This window comes from Aspergillus niger (genome assembly GCF_000002855.4).
Source record: "Aspergillus niger supercontig An02".
NCBI lineage: Eukaryota > Fungi > Ascomycota > Eurotiomycetes > Eurotiales > Aspergillaceae > Aspergillus > Aspergillus niger.
In genome coordinates, this window is record NT_166519.1 from 3,394,378 (window position 1) to 3,416,763 (window position 22,386).

At 48.3% G+C, this 22,386-nt stretch overlaps 4 protein-coding genes across 4 annotated transcripts; 2 read left to right on the forward strand and 2 right to left on the reverse strand.

The window, feature by feature from the left end:
- Positions 1-973: 973 nt before the first annotated feature.
- An02g14080 (uncharacterized protein) lies at positions 974-2,778 on the reverse strand (the record flags this gene model as incomplete). Its single annotated transcript, XM_001400503.3, has 2 exons — positions 974-1,100; positions 1,181-2,778. The coding sequence occupies 2 exons, from the start codon at positions 2,776-2,778 to the stop codon at positions 974-976; spliced, it is 1,725 nt and encodes a 574-aa protein (XP_001400540.1).
- A 430-nt stretch (positions 2,779-3,208) lies between these two features.
- On the reverse strand, positions 3,209-5,116 carry An02g14090 (uncharacterized protein; the record flags this gene model as incomplete). The annotated part of the gene is made up of 8 exons (XM_059746788.1): positions 3,209-3,349; positions 3,443-3,484; positions 3,555-3,650; positions 3,699-3,877; positions 3,925-4,008; positions 4,280-4,381; positions 4,827-4,907; positions 5,041-5,116. 8 exons carry the CDS (start codon positions 5,114-5,116, stop codon positions 3,209-3,211), a joined length of 801 nt encoding a protein of 266 aa, XP_059605717.1.
- Positions 5,117-5,467: 351 nt separating this feature from the next.
- On the forward strand, positions 5,468-7,969 carry An02g14100 (uncharacterized protein; the record flags this gene model as incomplete). The annotated part of the gene is made up of 1 exon (XM_001400505.3): positions 5,468-7,969. One exon carries the CDS (start codon positions 5,468-5,470, stop codon positions 7,967-7,969), a length of 2,502 nt encoding a protein of 833 aa, XP_001400542.1.
- Positions 7,970-8,869: 900 nt separating this feature from the next.
- On the forward strand, positions 8,870-10,689 carry An02g14110 (hypothetical protein; the record flags this gene model as incomplete). The annotated part of the gene is made up of 3 exons (XM_001400506.1): positions 8,870-8,936; positions 9,070-10,410; positions 10,481-10,689. The coding sequence occupies 3 exons, from the start codon at positions 8,870-8,872 to the stop codon at positions 10,687-10,689; spliced, it is 1,617 nt and encodes a 538-aa protein (XP_001400543.1).
- Positions 10,690-22,386: the final 11,697 nt, after the last annotated feature.

The following is a 22,386-nucleotide window of genomic DNA, read 5'->3' on the forward strand; positions in this document are numbered from 1 at the left end:
CAGTTAGCATACTGTATACCTAGAGGAGCCATGGTAACCGTCCCTATGGTCATAGCTCGCTTTTCCAATGGAGGCAAGCCTTGGATGCACCGCTATCCATTCCTACCCCCTACTCTTTTGGCTTAGCATAGCCATGTGCTAGCTGGGTCTCCGAATGCCCACTCTGGTGAAATAGGGTGCTCGATGGGCATAACCGACTTGGCTGCTTCCTTCAGAGAAGCTGCATGAGGAACCACCTAATAAACCCCAAACGGCACCCATGGAAGCCGTGACTTGCCCAAAACAGCTATACATACCAACTGTCGCACTTAGTTATCGAATTCAAATTTTGACAATAAGAACTAATGAGTTGAGAAGGTGATTGAGCGATCACCATTTGTAGAGAGGCAGTAGTAGTCGCTGCTGGTGATGTCAAACGGAGCTAAACCCCCTTGAGCGTCCAACCAACAACATCCTTGGCTGCATACCATGGTGGTGCCTTCTCAATACGGAGCTCCTCTTGCAGTGTCTCATTAGTCTTCCCCCACCTATGATACCAACTCCATCCCAGTAATGTGCTGATACTCTGTCTACTTTCTGCGTTCATCTACGGAATTATGTTATGACGGACTACGGTGCAAAGATGCCGTTTCGAGTGCTTCTTTACTTCCATCGCGACCCACCATGACCTCACTTCCAGTCTTAATAGCTTTTGTGCAGTCCGACATCAACTGCTTTTATTTCTTCATCTAACGACAAGATGGTGTCAAAGCGACCATGTGGTGATGACTACATTGAGAAAGAGATATTAGAAATTTAGAAGCAATCCGAATTATACTTTACATAGATTGTGTAATAATACCAGAAGTGAATAAAACATGTCGATTTGCTTTCATAGTCGATATCCGAGAGTATTAGCATGACTACCGATATCACAAGTGGAGTGAATTGGAGCATCATGTATCTATGAATCTTGTCTATGACATCAAAGCGCCTAAGGCGTGCAACGGCCTGTGAAACGAGGATACAAGGAGCAGTCGCGAACGGTATAACGAGCACACAACCAAGCCAGGAAACGTTCGAGACCAAGACCGTAACCACCGTGAGGGGAAGTACCGTACCTATGTTGTTGAATTAGATTAGTCATACGTCTCTTAAAGTGTATTCATGGCGGAGAGAGGCTCATGAAGGCTTGACTTACTTGCGCTGGTCGGTGTACCAGTAGTACGGGGAAGGATCCATGCCTTCGTGCTTGTAGGCGGCCATGAGCTCATCCCAGTCATCCATTCTCATACTACCACCGACAATCTCACCAACACCAGGCATGAGAACGTCCACACTCTCAGTGACACGGCGGTCTTCGACATCCTTCTTCATGTAGAAGGCCTTGATCTCAGCGGGGAAGTGGGTTAGGAAGATGGGCTGGTTGATGATATCGGTCATCTTTCTCTCAGCAGCTTCGGCAATGTCATCGCCGAACTCGTGAGGCTTGCCCTCCTCGTTGGGAATATCGTGTTCCCGCAGCCATTCAATGGCCTCAGAGTACTTCATCCGCTTGAAGGGGCGGCTAGGGGGCTTGAAGTCGGGGTTGAGCTTCTCAATGAGGGCCTTGGTGGCCGGCTCAGCCAGAGTCAGATCAATAACACGGCAGATAACGTTCTCAAGGTGATCGAGGAGGTCGTTGAAAGTGATAAAGTCAAGCTCAGCCTCGATGTGAGTGTACTCGGACAGATGGCGACGGGTAAGCGACTTCTCAGCACGGAAAGAAGGGCACACACAGAAGACGTCGCCAAGGGAGGGGAGGCAAGTCTCCAAGTAGAGCTGGGAGGACTGGGTCAAATAAGCATTCTCGCCATAGTAGTCGAACCCGAACAAGGTGCTTCCACCCTCCACCTGAGTCTGGACCATGGCAGGAGGGGTGACTTCCAGCATACGGTTCTCTTCAAAGGTCTTGCGGAAAGCCCGGAGGGTAGCCGCGCGAACCTTCATGACTGACGAGGCGGTCTCACCACGGAGAACGAGGTGGCGGTTGTCATAGAGGGTTTGCGGATCAGCATCAGGGGCCACCCTGGTGGTGATGGCCTCCTTGTCACCAGCAGCGCGGCCAATGATAGTGTAGAAATCAGCGTGCAGCTCACGGTTGTTGGGAGCATGCTGCTTAGGTGGGACGGCACGCATCTCACCATGGATAGCAATCGAAGTCTCAAGGGTAAGAGTCATGGCATCGTAAGTCTTACACAGATTTCCAGTCAGGACACACTGCAGGTAGCCATAACCATCGGTAAGAGTGAGAAAAATAACATCCTTCTGAGCACGCAGACGGTGAACTCTTCCAACTACACGAACACGAGTTCCAGGAGTCTCCGACTCGGGAGATCCCAGCGTGACAACGGCCGGATCAGTCACATCAAGACGGATCTTGGTGGGCTTGGGAAGTGATGTGTCCTCCTTAAGAACGACCTTCTTCGCCTCCTCAAGAATAGCCTGTCGCTTCTCGGCCTCCTGCTTCTCACGAATAGCCAATTCTTGTTCCTTCGCAGCCTTTCTCTTCCGTTGCTCATACAGGTTGGTAGCCTTCTTGACCGCCGACTTCGTGGCCGGCTTCCACTCCAACTTAGACGCGGGGTCGGCACCTGCCTCCGTGGGCTCAGTTTGGGACTTGCGGGTCAGGTACTGGTTGCCATCGGTAGGAGCGTGCTGCATGAAAGCATGAAGGAGGGTCTTGTAGGGGGCAGATTCAGTTCCGTTGGCGGTCGAGTCGTCCCTGCCGACATCTTCGTCAATGTAGATAGAGGCCATTTTGGTGTTTCGGGCGTAGAGAGCTGGTCAGCGCAAGTGAAACGTGGGTTATGAGCTGGGCTCTGGAGGAAATGTCAGTCGAGATGTGTTGCGGAGACGCATGTGAGTCACCACAAGAGTCTTCTTATCGGGCGCTCATAGGCATTGAGAGATAAGACAAAAGGACAGAAAGCACTCACATATAGACCAGTCACTCTGGCCAGGAAGGCGATTATGCAGCAAGTCCCGCGGGAATGGAGGCCAAGATGTTCAACTCGCACAGTGTGAAAGTGAACAGTGGAGGGGTAAATTTTTGGATCCCGCTATCCCCACGTATTATTCAGGCATCAACAAGGCATACACACTGCCGCCCAGCACGGATACTACCTTATCTAACCACTTGGAGACGCGGGATAAACATACGTCCGGACGATGTCTTCTAATGTAGTAGTCATGCGGCACCAAGCCCTTTATCCATGAGCAATCTGAAAGATTCATACTTTGGATGGAGTAGTCTGAAGAAGGGTACACATCGGATGATGTCTAAGAGTACAGTAGACCACTTGCGCCGATAGAGACAGTAGTCGCTGTCCTGAACTTCTCAATCACCACGTCATACTATCTCCCAAAGATATCTCCTCTTTCCCCAGCCAGCAGTTCTTATGGGCAATAACTAAGTCTGTACCGGAGTAGTGAAAGGGTTATTACTGTACAGAGCATAGTAGTACTAACCATTTGCAAAATGGCCCGCCATGGAAGGCCCATGGCGCCAAGACCCAATGGTTCTGCAGCCGGACCGGGTCAACATTAATTCCGTCAAGTTCAAGAGCCGCTGACCAGGACACCCCACCAACACAGATCGTTCGTAGACGCTGTGGCTGGTTGAAAGTCTCCTGCTAGCCCCAACTCCTGGCACAGTCGTTGATTGATCAATCATTTACGGCCAAAATGACCGATCGCAATGTGGGAAAAGCAAATCCCCAATTGATGCGTCTCAGGGGATGACATAACGCCTGGAGGCGCTGATACCGCTGCAGGGCGATAGAACGGATTATAGGCTTCTCAGCATTTGCTACGGCCGAAATTACGCTGTCTCCCGAACATGTTGATCGGTCACCGTCTGAATATCAATCAGAAGGGGTTGTTCTCGGGCAGGCTACGTGATACCTCCCATTCTGAGACCGATTGATAGCAGAACAAGGCGCTTGAATCTGCGTGGAAGCGCAGCGTGCTTGCTGAGTGGGAAAGCCGCTGCTTAGTGCTGCTAATGCGACGGATGACAGATGGTTGGATGGAGTCCTTTTCCCCATCTTTTGCCTCAAAAGTATGGATCTGCTAAAACCTTTCACTCCACAAGAATTGATTACGCTATTACTATAATTATCCATTGGGACTTTTCCCGCAGTCAAAATGATGGTTCAGGTTCACTATGGAGCATTGACTGGTTGAGGAATCCTTCTGCCGCAAATCCCCTTTCTTACCCACCTGCTTTTTTCCCCCCTTTGATACATCGATTACATACTTGCTGCTTTGTCTCGGCCCATTCCTTGCTTACCTGACCCTGTACCAGTCTGTCTCCTTTTGGCTAGTTCCTCGCGTTCTTCACTATCTGGGATTGTTGGTTCTCCCACAACAGTTCCCTTGGTTCGAGTGTGACTTTTGTTTAATTACTCGGGTTGTTGATGATAATTTTCTGATAAGCTTTCTTTTGTTTGATTACTGTTTACTTTTCAGTTTCATAAGATAGTTTGGGGAAAGCACAAGAGAAGAATTGGAGGGTGTTGTTCTTGTTCTTTTTTCGCGGATATCATTCATCATTATCTTTATTTTCCTCTCACTATTTATCGCGCCTGTGTCCCTCAAACACGCGCCCCCCTTTTTCCCCTACCAGGGGCCCTCTTTTTTCCTCACCCTTCTTTTCCGCTTAACTTGTACTGGCGGCTGTAATCTTTTAGTTTAATTGTCCTTTGCAATTACTTTCTCTCTTTCCCTTTGCTTTTCTTTACTCTTCGTCTACTGTTATTACCACTTATCCCTTTTCAGTTGGATTGTCGGCGGCCTTTGGATACCTTCTTTGTCAACGTTTGGGTCCGCTGCAACCTGGCACTCTGGCAGGTCTGGGGCGTTCTCCCTCTCCAGTACTCCGTACTCTCATTTGACAGGGCCATCTTTATTTCTATCATTATTTTTATCTTTTTATCTTTGTCCTTTCCATTCTAATCTCGGTTGGTTCTCAGTCGGAGCACAACTTCACTCTTGCTTTAGTCTCTCGGCCTCCTCAACCCGCAAAGCCCCCTAAAGCAACTAAACCAGCGCAGGTTTGTCTCCGTTTCCACCAACTCAACCACTCATTGTCCATGCACATTCCAATTGACTAGCGGGATCCCTTCTAGACACGTCCTTATTGGCAGTCTTTCTGCTCCGTGCTCTTTGCCGTCCTTTCTGCTCTTCTTTCTCATTTTGATTACCCTCATTCTGGCCTCTCCAGGTCTCTGTTTTCTTCCTTATTTCCCCCCTTCTCTTTTCGGGGGTGATCTTCGGGCCCGGCCTTTTTTCCCTCCCTCCTGGCCATTCCTACCGTGTTGATTGCCTAGTACGTCTCCCCCTTGACTAAGTGATATCGTCTATTTCTCATCGACCACGAACTCATCTTATTCCGTTTCTCTTCATTAGGGGGACAATTGTGTCCTACTCGCTCCCTCTCCTCGCCATGCAAACCTCCGATGCAAGCATTCCGAGTCGTCTGATCCCTTCCAAGTTTTCCCACCTCAACGCGGACAGCACCGGTTTCTCTCACGGAGCATACGCCTCCAACAATATTCCCCTGCAGGGCCTAACGGACCGGAACGCTCGTCGAGCCAATATCCCTGCCATTAATACCTCTGCTCCCGTTTCGGACAACATGGCCGCCTCTGGCGCCGCGTTCGACATGAACTTCACTCCCCTACTACCCTCTCAGTTGTTGCTTGGTAGCCCCTTCCAGCCCGGTACTCCCTCCGCGTTCGCCTCGCCTCAATTCGCCAATTTCGGTGGCTTTCCTCAGACGAATGCCTCTTCACATGCCCAGAATCACCAGAGCCACCATCAGCTCGGAAGTCCGACCCAGCCCTCGCAGAATGCTGGCCTATATTCTGGTATGATGTCGACGGATGGTATAGGTAACTCTCAAATGCTGGGGGCCCCTCAATCTCCTGTTGGTGGTTTGGGGCCCATGGGCAACGCAGCGTACGGAAGTCCCGCTGCCTCGGTAACCCCTGGCTTGCTTTCGGGTACGAGCCGAACCGTATACCTAGGCAATATTCCGGCAGAAACCTCCGCGGAAGAAATCTTGAACCATGTTCGAAGCGGCCAAATTGAGTCGGTTCGTTTGCTTCCTGACAAGAACTGTGCTTTCATCTCCTTCCTGGACAGCAACTCCGCAACCCACTTTCACTCGGATGCAATCTTGAAGAAGCTTGCAATCAAGGGAAATGATATCAAGGTGGGTTGGGGCAAACCATCTCAGGTGCCTACTTCGGTCGCTTTGGCTGTGCAGCAGTCCGGCGCATCACGGAATGTATACTTGGGGAACCTGTCGGAGGACATGACAGAGGAAGAACTGCGGGAGGAGCTAGGAAAATTCGGCCCCATTGACACCGTCAAGATAGTCAAGGAGAAAGCGATTGGATTTGTCCACTTCTTGTCGATCAGCAATGCAATGAAGGCTGTTTCTCAACTTCCTCAGGAGGCTAAGTGGCAGGCACCCAGGCGGGTATTCTACGGCAAAGATCGGTGCGCTTATGTTTCCAAAACTCAGCAGCAAAATGCAGCTCAGTTCTTGGGCATTGCCCCTGGTTATGCACACATTCTCAATTCGGCGGACCGTGATTTGATCACCAACGCACTCGCTCAGCAATCTGTCGCCGCCGCGGCTGTGGCCACCACAGCCGGTGGAGTCAACAACTTGGGCAACCGGACCATCTATTTGGGCAACATTCACCCCGAAACGACTATCGAGGAGATTTGCAATGTCGTGCGTGGTGGTTTGCTACATCATATTCGCTACATTCCCGATAAGCATATCTGCTTTGTCACTTTCATTGATCCTACGTCAGCCGCGTCCTTTTACGCCCTGAGCAACCTGCAGGGCCTCATGATTCATAACCGTCGTCTGAAGATTGGCTGGGGTAAGCATTCCGGTCCTCTTCCGCCGGCCATTGCCCTGGCCGTGAGTGGCGGAGCTTCTCGAAATGTCTATGTCGGTAACCTCGATGAGACCTGGTCGGAGGAGCGCCTTCGCCAAGACTTCTCCGAGTATGGAGAGATCGAGCTTGTCAACACGCTCCGTGAAAAGAGCTGCGCATTCGTCAATTTTACCAACATTGCCAATGCCATTAAGGCAATTGAAGGGATGCGGAACCGGGATGAATACAAGCGATTCAAGATCAATTTCGGGAAGGATCGCTGCGGTAATCCCCCGCGTCAAGCCGGCAATGGAGGTCCGCAGGGTCGCAATGGGTCCGGGTTTGAGGGGCCTCAGTCACCTTCCCCAGCTTTGAATGGCTTCCAGCAGAACCTAAGCCAATCTGGCTCGGGCTCTAGCCCGACTCATCCTGCCCTCTCTCCTGCTCCTGGGTCTACGGGTTCTCAGAACGGCCAGCACCACAGGCATCCCCTGCAGACGGTCTCATCCCCATCTGGCATTCTAAATGTCGGTGCCAACAATCCGTTGACCATGTACCTCAACCAAATGTCCGCCCAGCAAGCCCAGGAGCAGGAAAACCGGCTGAACGACCCCATGACCTTGGCTGGTCTTCAGTCCCAGCCTCAACCGCCGCAACAGCAGTCGCTCTACAATGGCGCCAGCACTGGTGAGCTTTCCAATGGCAGCATCGAAGCCCCATTGCATCAGCACAAGCCGTCGACCAACGGATTCTTGAACGTAACCAATGGATCTACGGGCCCCGGCCACCACGCTACCGCTAGCACCAGCAGCCTGAATGTACCACGGGCGCAGCATTCCCGGGCCGTGAGTTTGCCTTCGTTCTCTCAGGAGCCTTTCGGATCTGTTTCAAGCCAGCCTCCCCGCTCCGGACTTGCTCATCAGCCGCAAAGCAGCTTTTCAAGCTTCACCTCTGCCCTAGGCGGTCTCAGCCACGCCGGCTTCGGATTGGCCATCCAGAACGAGAGTTCGCTGCCCGGCTGGGCTGAGGAGGAGATTGGGGCCAAATAATCGCACCCTGTCGCCGCAAGGATGATGCCCGCTATTCCACTTGATGAGCATAGCCATTCTTCTTCCGCGTTCTGTTCCATCTATATTGCTTTGCCACTTGGCTAATTCCTTCGATGTCTCCATTCCGATTCCTTTCTTTGTATTGGTTTCATTTCACTTCACTTTGGTTTTTCTCTCTTTTAATTGTGCAAATTTCCTTTCTCCGGCAACCCCCTCTTACCGATTTTAATATTCCTTTATTCCTATACCATCACTTGTATTGCTAGCTGGGCATGATCTTCTTCATCTTCTTTTGCCTTTCTTTCTTGTCATTTCCATACATTGATTCTGCTTTTTTTTGGCCATTTTGCCGTTTCTGATCTCCAGTTGGCTACGAAGGCGGGTGAGAGCACAGCCAGATCCTACGCCGGTTTCGGTGGGGTCTATTGATGTCTCAGGCTGCTTATTTGCATATGTGATGCCATTCAACGGAACTAATCCCGAGCATAGAGCTCCCCTGTTGCATTTTGATTACGACAAGGGTTTATATAGCGGCGGAGGTAATTGATCCAGGATGATAATAGTGGATCCGCCAGCAAGGAACATAAGAAAGACGAGAAGAAGAGTGCTCAGTGCATAAGAAATGACAGACATGTGGTCACAATATCAAATGACTCCCCAAGGACTGTAGTACTAGATTGTACGGCGTAGCAGCTACCGCATTGGGTAATGCATCAACATTAGGGTCACGTGAGCATATACCCGCCTGGTCGCGCTAGGCCGGATGGAGATGTACCATGGAACCAAACGAAGCCGCTGCGATCACCATCATTTCACTTCACCACACTTCTCGAGGTCCTTCATCCCCGCCGCTCTTTTGACAACACGGTCGAGGCCGCTTCACATTTCTATCGAAGCACAATGTCCCTGCCCCCAGAGCAAATTAATATCAAGCGTCGCAGAGAAGAGGAACCGGTCGAGACTTTATGTAAGACTCCCTTGATTCGTTGCATGAGCGGCCCTTCTTTAGTGACGAGGCCCTCAACTGCACAATATCACGAGCACATCCCCTTTGCTTATGGTCACTCTACCAAGATCCCAGCGCTAATACAATTTCCCAGACATTCAGTCAGAGCTGCATCAGACTAAGCGTCGATTCACGGACTTTGTTTTTCAAAGGGTCCAGATCAGTGGCAATAGCCATGAAGACAGCTCGTCTAGCCCGTCGTCTTTTTCAGCAGCGCGGAGAAAAGTGCTTACCCCGCGGTCGGTGAGCAACACCGTCTATCCAACTACTGGGGGCGTGACCAACCGCGCTGCTGGTGCAGGAGCAACTGTCCCCTTGGTAAGAGCCACGTCTCCTGGGGCAGAGTTCCGCGAGGAACGTCGCCTGGCGAACGCTCGGAAAGAGAATGAGGAGAAGTTGAGAAGAGCCTTGCTTTCAACGCCTACAGAGAGCCAGCTGGGAACCCCATCTGCTGTTCCAGCTTCTATTGGATCTGATGCCGCCCGAAAGGTAGCGTCTTCTGCATCCAGTGAGAGAGAAAGTCTGGCTTCTTCACCGGGACGGACGCAATCTCTACGTCGGTTCCAGATTTCTAGATCCACAACGCCAATGAGCCCGCTCCGTAGCACAGGCGGTGGTGTTCAGAAACGCAAAGATGGCGCGGTCGCGGTGCTAGTAGAGAAATTGAGGCGCACGCCGCATTCGAGACAAGCATCGATGGTCGCTGATGCTGCTGCTCAGGTGGATGAGCAGGCAAGCATGACGGTTGCAGGCGCTCTGGCCTCGGAGAAACCAGAACGGCCGAGGAAGCGGCCAGTAGTGAACCAGGCGGAAAAGAAATGGAGAGAGGAGCGTAAGAGCGCGATCTCAGCTGCTAAACAGCATATCTCACAGGTGCTGGACAGAGAAGCCGAGGCGGCCCATCAGAGTAATTGGGAGAATGAGTCGGAACGATTGGCAAGGGAACTGGAGAAAGTGGCTCTGGAGCTGGATTCGGAAATGGATGTGACGGCGACCGAAACAGACTACACGCAGCTTTCGAGACCGTCTCGGCCTCCTTCGGTGATGCCCAAGCCTCCGTTGAAATACCAACCGCGCACGCCCAATAAGCATCGTGCGGGAGCCTCGGACGCACAAGTGATGCAAGGGCCAGTAGAGAAACTTGAAGAGGCGGCGAACACTCTGCCTGGGGGGCCTGAGGAGGAGGAAAGCGACGGGGAGTACGTCTACGACACGTACATACGGAAGCCACTCCCAGGCACTGGACTGCTTACGGACCCATTAGTCGGTTTGGATACAGACCAGGAGGCTTGGTTGCGGCAGCATGGCATCGATGCGAATCGCCAAGACATTGGAGTTATCGTCATCACGCAGGAGGATGAGGAGTACTGGGAGAACTTTGTCGAGGATGAAGAGGACGAGGACCGGTGGGATAGCGAGGACGCAGATTCGAACGGTAAGCAGTCGATCGCAATTTTGGCAGAACCTCTGCAGAAAAGGCTAACAGCACGGGCGTTCCCGGGCAGCTGAAAATAATCCCGCAAATGACTATCCAGATGAGGAATTGTCGTGGGACGATGAAGAGGACGATCCAACGGCTATCTACAACAAATACCGGACCTACGCTCGGTCTGATGACGAGGAGTTCGACTTTGACGACTCAGCCAGTGAGGGGCGCCATCGTAGTGGATTCGGGTTTCGGTCGCACGTGGATTCAGACGGCGAGAGCTGGTGATCGGAGGGATTACGGTGACACACGCACACAGAGGGAGACACGCACAAGCCATCAATCGGGAAGCAAGTGAGCAGGGAATGAGGGCATGGCTGACCGAACAATGAGGCAGCGAGACTAGCTCGGGTGGCTGCGTCTGCAGAACTCACGCCTTGTTTGGGTTGAGGAATTCATCGTATGTATGGTACTTTTAAAGCCATGTTTATTGCTGGCCGTCGATGAGGACGACGAGCACCTCGATGAGGCTGGGCTCGAATCGACTCGACTCGACTGACCTCTTCGCCATCCTTGAAGTCATCGACGTAGGGCCCTGATTCACCGCAAGATCAGCAGCCGTCATGCCTCTGCAGAAATAATCTGCATCCGCATCGCTGCTGCAGGATGAGCTGGGCCGCGACGACAGGACTAGGCCGTAAGCCAAGTCAACCGATGTCTCCGGCCAGTAAGGACCGTTTCAGAATTGCAGTGGTGTATTCTTCCTTCCTTCTTTCCTTTCCCTTTCCTTCCCTTCCTCCGGGGAGAAAATGATCGATCCTTCAGCATCTCGGTCTCCCTTTCCCCCCCTTCTCCGTCCCAACGCAGTAAGAACCACGAGAGCAGCAGACTTGAGCTGATCTCACCACCACCACCACCAACCCCCTCCTCCTTCTTCTTATCCCTCCTCTTTCCCCCCACGACTCTTAACACACAGACTCCAAAATAAGATTCTAACGGACCGAAGTAATGCGGGGTCCAAATCCTTCAGAGAACTCTCAAGCCGATATCATTCGCCCCGTCATCTGATAATACGATAGATAGAACCTTCCAAATTCTAATCTCTGAATAATCGTAATATACGGACTAGTCATGCTCATTTTTCGGGATTGAAACTAGAAGCGAAGTAGAAAAATTGAATAATAATTAATAATTCGAAAACAGATCCAAATAAGAAAAAGAAACGTTGAAAAACCTAAGACATACATGCACAAGCAAAGCAATCAAGCCAACCATTTATCCTTGCCCAACACCACCATCTGTCCAACCCACCTGATCCATCCCTCCCTCTATCCTCCTTCATACAGGTATATGTATGTATATACGTATGTATTGTATGTATCTGGTACATGCCGAGAATTCCATCCATGGTCTGAGCGTCTACTTCATGCGGTAAGTAATCCTGATATCTGCAACAAAATCCTTCCATTCATCATCCATCCACCCATCCGCCTAAATACATAACCATTTGTAGGTTTCATGTATGTTGTAAGCAAGTAAGTAGGTCAGGTCAGGTTACACTACACCTCTCTTTCTCATTTCCCTTTTCTCTTTCTTTTCTACTTTGGGTTTTGACTTTGACTTTCATGTACTCTCGGGATCTGAAAAATCCTTCGATCAGCAAAATTCGTCTGCAGACTCTTTTTCTTCTGTCCCGCGCGTCTCTTTTTTCGTCTGCCCTGGGTCTACCTGTCATGTCTCGGATTGTATTCTTGGTTGGTGGGCAGGGGAGGAGATGTGAGGGGTCGATCATTGGTTTCTTCCTTTACGTTTTCCTCTTGTATCATGTAGAAGGGTGTATGCTTGAAGTATTGGTATTAGAGTGTAGATTGTCGAGTAAAATTAGGAGGGAGAATTGCATTTAGACTCGGCTGACTAGTACGTGGGGATTTGTGTACATTACATTTTATAATTCAGATACTAAGTATACATTGTCGTTTGGGGGGAAAAAAACATGTGAATGCTAGCTAGCTATCATCCTAGTCCTATCGAGCCGTATAAGATCAACCGTATAAGCGAGGATAGACCTATAATGAAACCCCCACTATGTGGCTATGTGGGAGATCAAAGCTCCTTACTTATCTTCGACTGTGGGTGGGTTGACGGTGTTGTTGATACTATTATTGTAGTGCATATCTTACTATAATTCACTCTGATATTGATCCCCCTTGGTACTTGTTTGTCTATACTTGCATACATCATTAGAGCGTATGGTGCTCTTATAGGAGATAGATGTGTAGTATGAAACTTCGCCAGTAGCTGATTGAGTAAAAATGACTGGGGTGTACACCTCGCACAATAATGCGCTATATATATATCTACTCATCTACAATGCCACAAATACGTATGTCATTCTCAGCGAGGTAAAGGGAAGTAGGTAGACAAGTCAATCAGTCAGTCAGCCTACAGCTTGTGTATCATTCAATTTCTTCTCCCCCTCACGATTGCTTCCATGGGGACCCAATAAGATATTACACCACTACTCATCATTTTTTGACGCTGTGCTAGTCATCAGGTAATTCAATACGTTCAAGCTTTTACCCCCTGTCTCCCCTAGCTAAACCCTCTCTCTCACGCAAGAGTCGATGATGCACTCCTATCCTTGAATAGGGAATAGGGAAAGTATCTATATCTCTTTGATCTATCAGTCAGAACAGGAACATAGTGTATGGAACTAGCATTACATTACAACCAATCTCTTCTAGTTGCAGCCGAGTTCTACACATCTCCTTCACTATATCCGTATCCGCCATACACACCATACATAAAATACCGTATCTAACACACCCACCCCCGTATCAGTACGTATCACTCAGCATTTCTCGGCCATCGGACATAAGTGCCAAAAGAGTCTATGACAACAGAGCGGGCAGGCTACCTTACAGTATGGCCTGATTCACGGCTACTAAATATTTTGGAGTAATTATTTGCTTGCTTTCCTACGGGCTCACTTTTCCAACAACGATTGATAGATAGTATAAGGTGGTCAATTGATGATTGTCCATAGTCCCAGTAAAGTTATTTCCGTAACCAGCCCTTCGAAAAGGTGTGAAATAAACAAAAAGTGATGAGAACCAACCCACCCTTAGCCATGTGTGTAAAATGCATGTATGCAAGCAAAGATCAGAGAGCCTCCCAAGTAGTTGTAGTAGTAACATAACATGCTGAATGGTGCCGACGTAAAGAGCGAAATGGAATGATGACAAAAGAAATAAAGAGGAATGAAAATAGATGGGGAATGGAGAAGGAGAAGGGGGAAATAGAGCAGAATCGAGGAATTAAACAGAGAGGTATCTTCAGACGGCCGTGAGTTGTATCAGAGAAATTTCCAACAAGACAAGAAATAAAAAGAAAATAAAAAGTTTTTCAAAGACATCAAATTTGTCAAGTCAGATGGTCATTAGGAGGAGCGAGGAAGTGGAGGTGAAGGGGGGCCTTTGTTTTTTTCTTTTCGTTTTTCCTTTTCTCCTTCACCTGGGTATGCGTCTTCTGAGCACTTCCTCTTTGGATTCACGCATCCATGGATACCATATCCCCACCCAGTCAACCACACCGAATCGCGGGGCCCCCGATTCAGCGGCAAGACCCGCTCCCTCGCGAAGAAAGTCACCGTCACGGAGACGCCGTTGCTCTCGCAAGGTTGGGCACTTTTTTTCTTTGATGAAGCGATAGAATTTGCATTGGATTCCCTGGAAGCCCCGACGCTGCCGGCTAGGAAACTGTCGGTTGAAGCTTTCGCGTACTTCTTTCCACTCTTGGCAGAGGTCCACACGATGATACCAGATGAAGTACATTTCCTCTTCCTCGTACTTCGGTCGAGGAGGTCGGCGTCGCTCCGGGGCATTGCTGGAGCTGCTGGAAACCGAGTCATATCGCTCTCGCGAGTATGCGCCAGGAGATGACTCGGCCGATCGTGGCCGATAGGGCAGAAATGCTGCGTCCTGGGATGATGCAGAACTTTCTGCATAAGGGTGGTGTCCATCTGAGTAGGGGGAATAAAAGTATTGGTTGGGACTGGGAGGATATAGAGGCGACAGTTGTGGTCCTGGGTGACTGTAATGCATGCGGGAGCTTGTACTTTCTCTCTCTGACGATGGATTCAATAGAGAATCAATGGCCATGCGGCTTTGACGAGACGCCGGCATGTAGTTTGCCTGTGGCCGCTCGTGAAGGGTCTCCATGGTAGATGTGTAAAAACAGCGGTAATAATGACAATAGACGCGTTGATGGAGTGTTTTTTTTTTCTCCTTGTAGAGAGAAGAAGATGTTCCAGAGGTAAAGGGTGGAGGAAGTAGTGCGGAGACAAAAATAGTTGTTCCAGTGAAGGGAAGAAACAACCACCAGGTATATTTGACGAAGATGCAAGTAACGATGACTTCTCGCCCACACTGAATATGTTGGACTAACCAGAGGAGGCCAGCACCAAAGGGGGGTGGGTGGGGAGGAGTTTAAAAGAAATAAGAAATTTGGAAAATAGTAAGAGATTAAGGGAAAAGGAAGATAAAAAAGGAAAAAAAAAAGAGAGGTAAAAAAAAAAAAAAAACAAATCAGAAAATGTGACAGATGTTGGGTGTGTCTCTTTCAGCAAAGGCCAAAAGCGCTTCTACACAGTTGCACTACCTTACAACTGGAGTGTGCCTTGGTGAAAGAGAAAGGGAGAAGAGGAGAGGGAAAAAACAAAAATCTTGGGAGAGACAGAGAGAGAGAGAGGAAGTGACGTGGATAGGGTAAGAGGAATGAGAAGCTTTGTTGAACCGATTAATTTCCCAGGACAAGCCAGTCCTTAAAGCATCGCCAACGCCGCACGAGACTCCCGGTTGGACTCTTAGTGAGGGCAATGGTGGCCAAGGGTCCCTGTTAGTTCTTCTTAACCCATGCAGCGTACCAAACCTCTGGGACTGCCTGGCCTGTAATAGAGGCCGAAGTGACTGCGCCCCCTGTCCGGTCGTGGGGAGAGTCACTGCTACGGCGGGTACAGGACGGTGACCGGCGTGATGTGTAGCGCCTGCGCCAGCAGGGAACTGCGAGGGTAGTATATTGGTTGGAGAAGAGGAGAAAGCCTTGTAGGAGGGGAGGGCTGTTCGTCCACTGGTGGCAGTGGTGGTAGTAGTCTCGTTGTTGTTGCTGGGGTTTGTTTTCGCGTCTGTTCCTTCAACCCTAGTCCATCTGCAAGCATGTCCTCACTCGCTGTGGCTGTAAATAGTAAACCGGTATTTATTTCGGCCGGGGAATCCAGATGAACAACATAGATAGCAGTGAAAAGAATAAGATAGGAACCAAATTAGAAAGATTGAGAATCAGATAGCAGCACCAAGGCCTTATATGCAAGGATATATCGTTATGGAACCCCGTCAAGCACCAGAAGGATTCGCCACCTATTTCAACGCCAGATGGATCCTCAGCAGTCAGAACGATGAACTGCAGGAGAGGATGAGCGAAGATAAAAAGAAATCGACTGGATGAAAAGAATGGCATCCGATGGATTGGATGGTTCTACAAGTGGAGATCGCGACAGGGTCACGTTGGCAGACCGACGACGTGCAGGGCCAGACTGGACGCTTGAGGGAGGTTAGTTTAGAGAGGGTCACCGTTGGATCGGGTAATTAATCGGGCTCTGCTGTAATTTATTATGATCTGGTTCGGATTTCCTTATGATTTTCCTTAAATTTATTTTTCTTTCTTTCTTTCTTTCTTTTTTTTTTTTTTTTTCCTTCTATTTTTTTTTTTTTTTTTTTTAAAAAAAAAAACTTCCATTTATTTTTATCCTTCTCCTTCTGATGGAATTTATCAATTTTATTCAATTTCGAATCTGGATTTCATCTCCACTCTCTCTCCTACGTATTTTCCTTTACCCCTCAGAATTCGGGCTTGGCCAGTTCGTGCAATATGCAGATTAGATATCAGAAAAGTCAATGTGGGATGAGGCCGTATTGAAGAATCCACTCTCAAGCGAAAGCGTAAATAAAAAGTTATTGGGTCGAAGAAGGAAAAAAAAAAGTGTGACGAAGGAAAAAAGTGACGGAAGGAAGGAAGGGCCAAGGGAACAGGAATCGATCCTGATAAAGCTGCCTAAAAAAAATTCACCCCCAAGTTAGGTTCTCGAAGAACAGAGACGAAGAACAAGGAGTAAGAATAGGTTGTATAGTAACTGCTAATTTCAAATATCCAGTCAGTTGGGGACGATAGTAATATAATGAGAACGAATAACAAAAATAATCAAAACCAAAACTCATAATAATGATATGATAATGATCGCTTGGGGTCCGGGCCAAAATTGACAAGCTTAATGGGTCCGAGTCATTCAAATCGTCGACCCAGCTAACTACACTAACTACTACGGAGTGCATCGGACAAGTTATCATTGTACTTTACCTTAACCCTATTTAGCAGTTTGGCAACTGGCACGGATATGATGATGATGATGACGATGACACAATCCTCATGAGAGTAACTAGCCACCCAACAACGCTCATCCCCTGCCCTCTCTTCTCTCATCTTTTTCTCTGGGCGGAGGATTGGCCACGCGGGGAGTGAGGGGGAGCAGACCTTCGAAAAGAGCCATCTGCATGAGCGTCATGTACACAATCACTCAAATCCCTCCCACCACCCCCATGTCAATTCTCCTCATCGCCCCCAAGTCATTCTGCACTATCCCCATTCATTCACCCATTCTTTGCCCCAGTACCATGGGCTCGTTACTCTACTTTCTTCTGGCACATGCAGTTCTAGTTTCCAGCGCGCAGGTCTCGGTATGGCTGGGACACACCCTCACACCCACACACGCACCAGCCTATCAGCGTAATTACAAATCCCGGAAGGATGGCCGCGGACTCTAAGCAGCAATAATAATAATAATTCAGAGTAATAATAAACAATAGCCATACGATAATAAAAAAAAAAACCCTGAGCAATCAGAAAAATGAATACAAAAAAACGTTCTGGAGAAATGTGGTATGTATGAAAAGGCGCGAGAGCCAACCCTTTAACTGAGTATGTATTAGTCTCCACGTTTGGGTAAGTATTCAACCTACTCGCCATTATTCAGGCTTGGCTTACTACAGATTGACTGACGGACTGACTGATCTTAGCCAACTTCGAATTGGTTACTACTTTTGTCAAAGATGTACATAGAGTGGGTGAGTGAGAGAGCGATCGAGTATGCTCTTTACCTAAAACTCTCTAGATAGATAGATAATCACTTCTTGATCGATTGACTGACTGCTTGCTGAAGAACGTGTCAAACCATGTTATGCGTAACAGAGTTACGCCAGCAAGGGCTTCTCGTATTTATATTCCCCACCATTTGCATTCCGCAGAGCTACTTTACTCACTAAACTAAACCTACTAGGGAAATGTTTATGCGGTCGTAATTCATGACTCGAATTTGCTTTCTCCTTGGTTCAAAACCCACCTGGAAATATTTGACGCACGATCTGCCCGCAGCGAGGAGCTTAAGAGACACATACCTTCCTTCCTTCCTTCCTCCTGTCTACTGAAAATGAATTACGAGGTAGAGAGATATTTAAAAGACTTGGTTTGATTGAAAGTGGACGCCATTCGTCAAAAAAAATAATAATAATGTTCGGGTTACTGAAAGAAGATCTCCAAATGAAAATAAATTACTCGAAAAAGTACGCCTTCATTCGGCCGTAATACATCACTTAATCAAATTACATACGTCGCCCACAACCTGCAGCCCTGCCATTGCGTGAGAGAGGCCAAGAGCGAAGGGGAATAATAATAATTCGGTTTCCCGGACCTGATAGGTCGTTCCAAGGCTGCAAGACGGGTCGACCGAAACGAAGCATTGCAGGGTTCATTAATTTCAATTTCCAACCTTCAGATTGATTTTCGGCCGCTGGCGGGAAAACATCAGACGACACACAACCCATAGCTGGGGCCCGGAGCTAGTTTCGTTTTGTGTGCTGTGCTTGCTGTACTCCACAAGCAATCTTCATCTTTTACTTATCTACATTGGGATTGGGGATGGGGGTTGTGTGTGTGTGGTGTGTGTGTGGAGCCGTGGGAGGCTAGTTAGCTAGGTTGGTTAGTTTAGCTTAGGTACTGTGTGTCCGCGGTGGGTGTCCACTGTTCGCTCCGAGCCTCTCTCTCTCTCTCTCTCTCTCTCTCTCTCTCTCTCTCTTACTCTTTCTGTCTGTGACCTCTTCTTTCGCCCATCCTAGTATAGATAGATAGATAGATAGATAGTATCTAGACTAAATTAAATTACTACTATCTCTGGAGAGATGGGGACCGGGTTCGAGACCCATACGTACCAGCCAGCACCAGCCAGCGCGCACTCTCTGAAGATTGAATAACGATTCATTTGGAATGATTCCGGTTGTGTTCGGAGTACTTTACTAGCTTGGTTATTTTCTATCCATCTATCTATCTATCTATCATTCTATCTATCTGTCAGAAATGAATGATTAATTCGAATGGCTAGCCCAATCCAATTACTGGAGCGTGGTCGCTAACCACTTTTATTTTCTTTCTTTCTTTTTCTAACTCGGAGAAATGAATAATGATACAAAAAAGGGGGGTGTGTGGTGGTGAGTGGGTTATGGAAAAGAACGAACGAACGGGATTATACGGAGTCACGCAAGACTAAAAATGTGACTGACTTGACTGTCGGTGGGAAGATCTCTAGCAGGAAGAAGCAAGGCCAATCTTTTCTTTTATTACTTGTTCTTTCTTATTTGATTTATTATTTTTCGGGGACGCTAGTTGGCACATGGAACAATCCTTCATTCGATTCTACGCCTCACCTGGAAAAGAAAGAAAACAAAAAAGTAAAAAATAGAGAAACTTGAGAAGAAGGAAAAAGAATAAGCAGAAGAGGGGGTGAAAAAAAGAAAGAAAAAGGAAAAGAAAAGAAAAGAAAAAGGGAAGGGAAGGATCACTGCAGGATTCGTGCAAGACCATCATCCATCAGCAGGTGAGGATTTGGGGAAAAACGGAATTAGCAGTCAGTGAGTGAGAAGCAGAAGAAGGGGGGGGGGAAGAGCAGAAGGGAGCCTGAGGGAGGGAAGGAGGGAGGGGGGAAAAAAGGAAGCCGGCGAAGCAAGCCAACAGAAAGGCCGTAATGGGCCGCGTCTATTGGGCGCGGAATAGAGTCAGCAACCCAACCTGCAGTGGCTTTGCTAGCGTACCGTTGTGTCGGGACGGGTTTACGAATAGGATCGAGGCTCTAACGCTGTCTGGCTCTTATGGTCTCAGATTGCGCAGGGCCATTGCTGAAGGACAGGCGACCTGACAGCCAAGCGGGAGACACGATGTGTGTGGGTCCGAGCCTTAGTACCGGGGGGAAAATGGGAGGGGTGGGAATTGGAATGGGAGAAATTTAGAAGATTATTTTATTTTCATATTAATAAGAAATAAGTAAAAAAAAAGGTAAATGGACACACAAGAACAAATGCTGTAATAGGGAAAAGTACACAAAGAGTCTAACGACTTACTACTACGACTAACTACTACTACTAACTGAACAGGAGGGCCATGGGGATGGATGGCCCCAACCTAGCTTAATGGATTAGTCACGACTGACTGGACTGACTGACTGACTGCGTGAGGCCACCACCACCACCACCATCATCCTCAATCCTTTTGGATTTCTAGTTTTCCTTCAATTTGATTGACTCTTTCTTCGGTCACCCGTTTAAGAAAAGATAACTTGATTATAATACTAAGTTTACTTATGAGGTGATCCTCCCACATAGAAAACTACGGGTAAACCTTTTTTGCGATTATTTACCGTTCCTGTCGACGATAAAATCATCCCGAACAGAACCGCGCGGTCCAGATAACAATCTGCAGACCTTTGCCAACACATCCTCTGCAGCCGTGAGACGATCGCCTGCCCCCTCCTTATTCGATACTTGAATTTTCAGATGATCTCATCTGTCGGTTACGACGTAGTACTTTGCACGATGGTTTGAATGTATGTAATGAATCCCAAAAGACAGGGTATGTAGCCTGTTTTCTTTTTCTCTTTTGCCTTTTTTTTTGTTTGTTTGTTTTCCACTTTCCCACCCCCTTCTTGATCGGTAAAGTAGCATTGCGACTGGCAACACGGCACAACTATGGGGTATGTATAAAAACCCAGGCCAAAATAGATTAAAGACCCTGCCATATAAGCTGAGGCCTAAGTTGCTTAGCCTACTTCGGTAATGATTACATCGTTGTTTTCTTATTTTTCCAGAAGAAAGGTCACCAGCCGTCCACGTTGATGCCATCATTACCACAACCTATTATAACCCTTTTGTTGGCATCAGTAATAGTTAATAATAAGTGTTCATTATTCAATCTTCGGCGAAGAAGGAGGGGCGGGCTGAAGATCCGTGAAGGATTACCATCCTTTTGGCAAGTAGACGAACAGACGAATCATAGCTGGACCTGCTTCTGTCTTGGCGACCGAACTGCGATCTCACTCCGAGGCAAGTGCCGCTGAAGGAACGATCTGGAGTAAACGAAGTCGTCAGCCTCTTCAGGCCGGGCCTGACTGACATCCTCAAACCCACTAGTGTGCCGCGGATTGAAACCCGTCACTGTCAAAAGACTAGCCGACCCATTTATTGTCTTGGGAGGATCCATCCTGGGTGAGCACGGTGGTATGTTTTTGGGGGCCCTTTTTTTAAAGCCTGAGGAAGTTTTAGCAAGCACAAGACAGGAAAAGAAGAAGGCGGCGGGGCTCGGCGATGACGATCCGGGACGGACAAGTCTGGAGCGAGAGAATTGAGAATGATTGAGAGACAACGGGGACGCCCGATTTGGAAGGACTCTCTCTGGGTGAGAGTGTCAGAGAGAGACCCGGTCGGTAAGGTAATTTTGCTTACGAGGGATCATCCATGGATGTAGGGGAAAAGAGAAGAAAAAGGAAAAAAGAAAATAAAATAAAATAAAATAAAATAAAATGAAGAAGATCGAAGGAATAGGCAGTGTTGACAGATCTCTTTTCTATGACTGAAAAGAGGCAGGCTGCTGAAATTCTCAGGCAGTAGATCTGATATCAGTATTATCAAAGTCATGCATATATCAGACATGTCGCACATGATGGCTGTAAGGAAGCCGATGAAATCACCCTTCAAGGTCGGTCGGGTGCCTTCATCGACCGTGCCTGACACACACACACACACACACACACACACACACCCACAGGAGAAGGGTTGTTCTAGGCAGAGTGGACCGTGGCCACAGCAGCAGCAAGAAGCAGCAGCAGCAGCAGCACACAAACAAAGCAAATCTTGAACCCCCCACACTCAGCCGAGAAATTCCACATCCTCAACCTGAAAAAGGACCCATAATAGCCAAGGGAAAAAGAAGGAGTGACAACCGATAATTGTGTCACTATCTCCACAACTCCGTTTGGCGCCGATCGGCCCCGAACTCATCCTAACTAACTAGTGCAGACGAGCACACAAATCACGGGATGGGCTTTTGCTAAATCACCCCAGTTCTCGTATCTCTCGCTTTTAGAATTCCGGTGTGCCTGGGCTAGGTGTGAGGAAGATGAGTGTTCTACTCAGCGTATTGCGTTTAGAAATTGATATAAGAGGGATAGCGCAGGATTAACTCGAAATCGTTGGGGGTGTGGTAGCCGTTATCCTTCACTTATCTTGTCTGCTAGTCGAGTCAATCAGCAGCACGCGCCCCCAAACCTTTCTAGCCTTTTCTCCAATCTTCTTTCTCCCTACGCTTTCCCTTTCCTTCAGCTCCTCGAGTCCATTAGCTTGGCATCGCAGGGAAAAGCCAAGACGATTACAGTTTCATTAAGTGGGACTTGCCATCGGCAGCTTATCAGCTAGCTGTATCGAAAATTCAAGCGCGAAACACCACCCTAAATAAAGGGCGGAGGCGCCTCGGCCATGACTTACTGTACGAGGCAACAAAAGAATTACCCAAAATCGGATGGCCACTTTCCTCTTCTCCATATGACAAGGGGAATTG